This window comes from Cynoglossus semilaevis, chromosome 13 (genome assembly GCF_000523025.1).
Source record: "Cynoglossus semilaevis isolate Cse_v1.0 chromosome 13, Cse_v1.0, whole genome shotgun sequence".
Lineage (NCBI taxonomy): Eukaryota > Metazoa > Chordata > Actinopteri > Pleuronectiformes > Cynoglossidae > Cynoglossus > Cynoglossus semilaevis.
Window position 1 is genome coordinate 13,391,749 of NC_024319.1, and position 5,963 is coordinate 13,397,711.

Consider the following 5,963-nt stretch of genomic DNA (forward strand, 5'->3'; position numbering starts at 1 on the left):
TCCTCTCCTTTCATCATCAGCAAAATAAAGATTAGGCCTACAGACGAGATTGTAAAGGCTCTGCTCCTTTTGGAGGCGCGCGGATCCTCATTCCTCCGCCTTTGTGATGATATTGATGATGATGATGGTCAAGTGGACAGTTTGATTTTTGTGTGGCGAGCTAGTTATAAAGAATCAATATTATATCAAGGGGGTAACTTTGGTGATAAAGGACTTCAGCCACTCTGGCTATTCATCATAAGTCTGTAGCAAGCAGATAGGTCAAAAGAAATGATATTGCTCTAAAGAGTGTGTCTCCTTATCTCCGGGTAGCAGGGGAGCGGAGGACACGCCGATCGATACAGTAGCTGCCGTATACTGCTTGCAATTATCAATAGCCGATTTTGTCTTCCTGCAGGGGCTGCATCTATTAATACCAGATAATAACAGCCTTTTGGACATAACTTCTAAGGGATGATGGAAGGCGCAAAACGACGCGATGAAAGGGACGGGAGAGAAAAAAAGTTTGCTCACAGGACGACCTTGATGTCAACAGATTGGTCTCTTATATGAGGTGGACACAGGGGAATAGACAAGCCAAACAGACAAGAGGGAGAGGAAGAGTCAGGAGGAAGGAGGGAAGGGAAGGGGGAGCGAATGGAGGGAGGGAGGGGCTGCTTAAACACCCTATTTCTCCCCAACTAAAATAACAGCACTGGAGCTTCTCAACACACCATGACACCATGTCACTTCATTCATTTTCAAAACGTTAATATAATTTATAACAATAACACGAAGGCCTTTAAAATTATATTTTTGCATTCCTACAATATATTTTATAAATGTAAGAAATAAAAATGAATAGTTAAAACATCGATAAATGATCGATATCATAATATATGACTGTTTCCTATTCCCTCTGACCACAAACAACACAACCATTGTGTGATCTCATACATTTTCATGCGAGAGATTTTTTTTCTAAATAAAGGTTAAAGCGATGATTCCAAACCACGTGCTTCCGAATAAACGTTTATTATCTGTTAAAAATAGAAAGACAATAAACCTCTTTACGTCACATATAGACCTTACGTTATTACAGGTAATCACAGAATCCCCTGCATTGTTAATTATTATCATTATTAAAATGTATTTCTGACAGTCACTTATATTAATTGTGGTCAGCTCCAGGCTCTGCATTTCCATTGGATGGCACCGCGCGTAAAATGTCCCAAGCACAGATTAAGACATAAATACTGCGTGTGTATCATGGGAAAACACAAAAACGACATAAAAATAAACACCAATCTCACATGTAGAGTTGTGTGCGCAGTGTGTCTTTTACAGGCGCTGACAGGTCACAGTTTGACGTTATTCTGTGACGGGAGGTCAAACGGTGGCTCTGTGGCTCAGAGGACGAGCATTGAACAGTAACGTGGTGGTACATCCTAGTGGCGGCTAAAAGCATTGGGCTGAACCTCTGCTTGGGGGTTAACTCAAACACACACACAGAGAGAGAGCGCAGTCCCTCTCTGTCTCTGCCTCTCTCTCTCTCCCTCTCTCACTCACTCCCTCATACACACACACTCACGCAGGGACACACGCGTGCGCGCAGAGCCCTGTCCAGCGCCGAGAGACCGACATCGCGACTAGGCTTCCAGAACACAACTTCCAACTGAACCCAAGACCAGAGTCAAAGGCTGAAGTTCACTTTTTTATTGGGAAAATAAGCCTCGTCTGTTGCGTTCGGTTCCCGGAGAACCCAGGTTTGAGGAGGGCGAAAAGGCGAAGGCGCAACCCGGGGGGATAAATCCCAGGGACGGGAAGAAGGAGGAGGAAAAGGAGGAGGAGAACGTCAACGCGACCCACGACACCGAGGCGTCATTTCTTTCTTTTTTCTGGGACAGATGAGTTTTCACCCACATTGACTTTTGTTTCATTGACAAAAGAAAAAGGAGACTTTTTTCCACTGTGGCACCGCTTTATCGAAAAACGCGCATTAAACTTTAAACAGCAAGAAAAACAAAAAGTGTTAAACCGTCAAACTTCATCTCATTCAGACTGCGTCTACTTTTTGACTAAACTCTTTTTGGGAAAAGAGCCAAACTGTGTGTATTTTGATTGGAAGATGCCCATGAAGACAACTTCACCCGTCCCACAGACTGTAAACACCGCCCGGTGAGGAAGGAGGTGCGTGAGGGGAAAAAAAAAAGTTACCGAGAGAGAAAAGTGCCAAGACCTGAGGGAGGACTCGGAGGTGGCGTTACTGTGAGAAGACAGTTGTAGGAGCAGAAGTTCGGGTGAGAAAGGCCGGAGTGATGAAGACTGCTGGCTTTCCTGGTGAAGAAGCGCAGCAGCGTTGAAAGTCAGTGCGCCTTTGGTGACAGGAGAGGAAAAAAAGAAGGAGACGATCCCCACTTGACGACCCCCCCGTGAGCCGGGCATAACAAGGGAGTTGGTGTGTTGTTGGGGGGGGGGAGAGGCTGATAGTAAAAAGAGAGAAAAGAGACGGATAAAGTCTGAGAGTGGAGCGGGCTAATTGCTCCGTCCTTCCCTCATTACCATATCCAATGCGCGTCCGCTGGACTTAAGCCAAACCTCCCCACCTTCACACGGTGCCATTAATCGCCGGGGCATTATTCACTATCATAATTATTATACCGACATGCGCAATCCAACGCACAGTAACAGCAGCGGCAGCAGCAACACAAGAAGAAAAAGCAGCAGCAGCAGCACCGGCTAATTTCAGATATTTTCTCCTCTCTCTCCTCCACCTTCGCTGCCCCCTCTGTCTCTCTGCGTTCAGACTATTTACGAACTTTTTGCGGGTGTGTGAATTGATTCATTCGCTCTTCGCTGATGTATCTGCAAAACGCAGAGACATCTCGGGGCGCAGCAGCATCAGCATCATCATCATCATCAACATCATTGCCAGCACCGACACCACCACCGCCGCATCCAGCAGCAGCATGTCCCGACGCAAGCAAGCCAAGCCGCAGCACCTCAAGTCGGACGAGGATCCCGCACTAGTCGGTGTGATTTCCGAGCACGGTGAGTGGATTTGATCAACTCATTCCTGCTCCCACCAAAATCTCCAAACACCGAGAAAACTTCCTAAGTGTCACAGCTGTGAGTGTGTTGTCTTCCGACCTGAACACACTTTGCTTGAAGCGGTTTTAAAACAAATTATTTAAAGTTTGACTTCACGTGATTCAATTTGGCAGCAGTTCGGGTCGTTTCTGAAATTTAAAAATTCAAGTAAAAAGATTTACTTAAAAAAACAAAAAAACAACAACAGTGCACTAAATGTGGGGTTTAAACGCTGCTCTCCACCACCCGTCAGAGGCACATGTGTGGATTAAGAAGTGTGGATATATTTGTCCAAAAACTGTCCTCAGCTGATGGACGACTCAGGATTAATAACAAATGCAATCCTTTTTCAGCCGTTTACACTCGCAGCACTCAGAGGCCTTTTTCTGAGAAGGCCCGACTGGAAATGAAAAATCATTTCATATTTTCTTTTTTATTAAAATATTGGGCTGTTAATTCTCTAAATTCTTGGTTTTACGCAGAAGCTAAAGCACTGGCACACATCGCGCGCGCACCCGTGCACACACAGAAATACGTTAAAATATGTAAAATATTAGATTTTTGAATTTAATTTAATAATTCTACAAAAGTCACCGTTCAGGTAATAACAGAAAAAAAAACATTTTATTTAGTTTTATTAAGGCGCCTGTATTTTTTGCTTTCTTTCGAAGCTGTGTTTTGTTATGGAAATGTTTTGGGTTTTTTTTTTCTTCGAACCTTCTTTATGTGTTAACACCCCTTACATATATTTGCACACTTGATTTGTTCCCTGTGGCTCAGACTGACGACAAGATCGTTTGAAAGAGCGTTTCTGGTGGAAAATAAATCTTTAATTTATTCTTTATTCTTAAGTCAGCTTTTCCCCGCAGTAACATAAACACAATTAGTTAAAACACTTTAAATTATTGAAGGAATATTGTATGTTTTTAAATAATTTTAGCGTATTTATTGCTTAAATTACTTGTGTTTATTTAAACTTTAATTACAATTATTATAGGGTTATTTCTGCTTTCATACACAGGTGTATCTGAAGTGATAGGATTATAATAATCTGACTTGTAGAGTTTTTTATAACCTCTAATTGTATTATTAGATTATACAAATATAAGGATGTTTTTGGAGGGAGGGGTCACACATTCAGCACAAATGCCAAAAAAATAACACACACATTTAGAAATTAGAAATGCATGATGTAGTCTCTGGGGGATCATGGGGGCAAATGTTTGGTGTGGGGTGGGACTGACACTGACACATCTCACTCCTTTTTGTCATTTCCGAGCAGCAGCTCGCAGCTGAACACAATCACAGTGTGTGCCACACATCTTTTTTTTTTTTTTTTTTTTTTTTAAGACAAGCCCGCGCCCTATAGATCAGATTTCTGTCACAAGACAAAACATCCATCAGGTTGCTGTCCTGTAGGACAGGGCAATGAAATGTGAGATTTTGTTCTCTCAATGACATATTTACATTTTGTATGATTTAGGATTTTTTTTTTTTGTCAAATTACATATGATAGAAAAGCGATGTGGTCTCAGCATATCCAGCAAGATATTAAACAGCCTAAATTAAATATATTATAAATGCAGAACCTGTATTTAAAAATAAATGCTTTTATATTAATATTCTAAACAAAGAATCTCTTTGGTCTGCTGCAGTATTTGTATCACGATGCCTGAGACTCAGCTGTGTTTTTACCTACATCCTTACTTCACCACTGTACTTGCTGGCAAGCTTTCAGCACAGGCGTTGCAGAGAAACAGACTCAAACATTCGGCCTCACACAGTGCACTCCTACACACACACACACATAATCCCACCACATCTTATCCGAAGCTACCTGGCATGGCGTGCTATAGATGTCACTCTCTTATTGTATCGTTGCAGCATCATCTGATTCCTTGCTTGGTCTTGCCATGTCGCAGCTCGAGGCGACACTATTGATTGCTGGCTGTGATATGCTATTACGTATCATGTCAAAGAAATTCAGAAGTTCCACTTATTAGCCGCTGCTCAGATCAGACTTAAAATCTATAGACGATGTGCTGGCCAAGTGGTGAGGCGAAAGTGTAGTGTTCTCAAGGACACACAGCATGTACTGTACGTGCAGCACGTTTAACAACCATAGCCTCCAAACAACATACATGTATCAAGGAGAACAATACACACGTATTAGCTGCTCAGATAAATATCCTTATATCATTTTTGAATTCCTTCTAAAAACCTCAATCTTTTCATATGTTATTTCTGTTCCTACCAACATCCACTAAAGCTGTCTGGGTCACTTTCAAGGTGCAACATCCAGGAAACCAGTATAAACTTAAACTGACTGTGCAAACAACCTCCCTGTCTGACATGACATCTCCCCCTCAGGCCCTCTGGACACTTGCCCCCAGGAGGGGCTAAAGGGGGCTGTGCATGTGTGTTAAAAGATGAGGAGAGGAGGGTGGGTTCTAAAGAGAGGTCAGGGGGTGTCTGCTTCAGAGTGCTTTTAGAAAGCTTGCTGACTTAACCTTTGTGTAGCCCACGGCCAGTCGGGTCCTGCCGTTTGATGACAAGCACCTCGTACAGGTACTGCATGCGTGCGGCTGACCTTGGCCGTACAAGTCACTCACGTTCCACGAGGTGCGAACGGCAGCAGACCCAGTTTTATTTAATGCAGCCACTGCTGCTGCATCAGGGGGAGGGCGCGAGAGGGGAGGCTTTCAAGGTGTATGGGAGAATATATGGGAGGAGTTGGAGGTGTGTGTTTTTGTACAACAGCACTTGCTCCTGCTTCAGGGAATTTCCCAAAGGCAAATGATCCAAGCTGGGAGTGGAGTGGGATGTAAAGGCGGAGTATATTTTCACAACACTGCAGAAATAAGTAAATACTACAATAAGTTTTAGTTTTATTC

General features: G+C 43.0%; 1 protein-coding gene across 2 annotated transcripts in view; it reads left to right on the forward strand.

The window, feature by feature from the left end:
- Window positions 1-1,057: 1,057 nt before the first annotated feature.
- The window catches only part of sall3a (spalt-like transcription factor 3a), a 14,926-nt gene continuing 10,020 nt past the window's right edge, over window positions 1,058-5,963 (forward strand). For both annotated transcript variants that reach the window (XM_008323743.3, XM_008323744.3), the window contains exon 1: window positions 1,058-3,030. In XM_008323743.3, coding sequence (XP_008321965.1) covers window positions 2,949-3,030 — 82 coding nt within the window. In that variant the 5' untranslated portion in view covers window positions 1,058-2,948. The remainder of the gene's footprint in view (window positions 3,031-5,963) is intronic.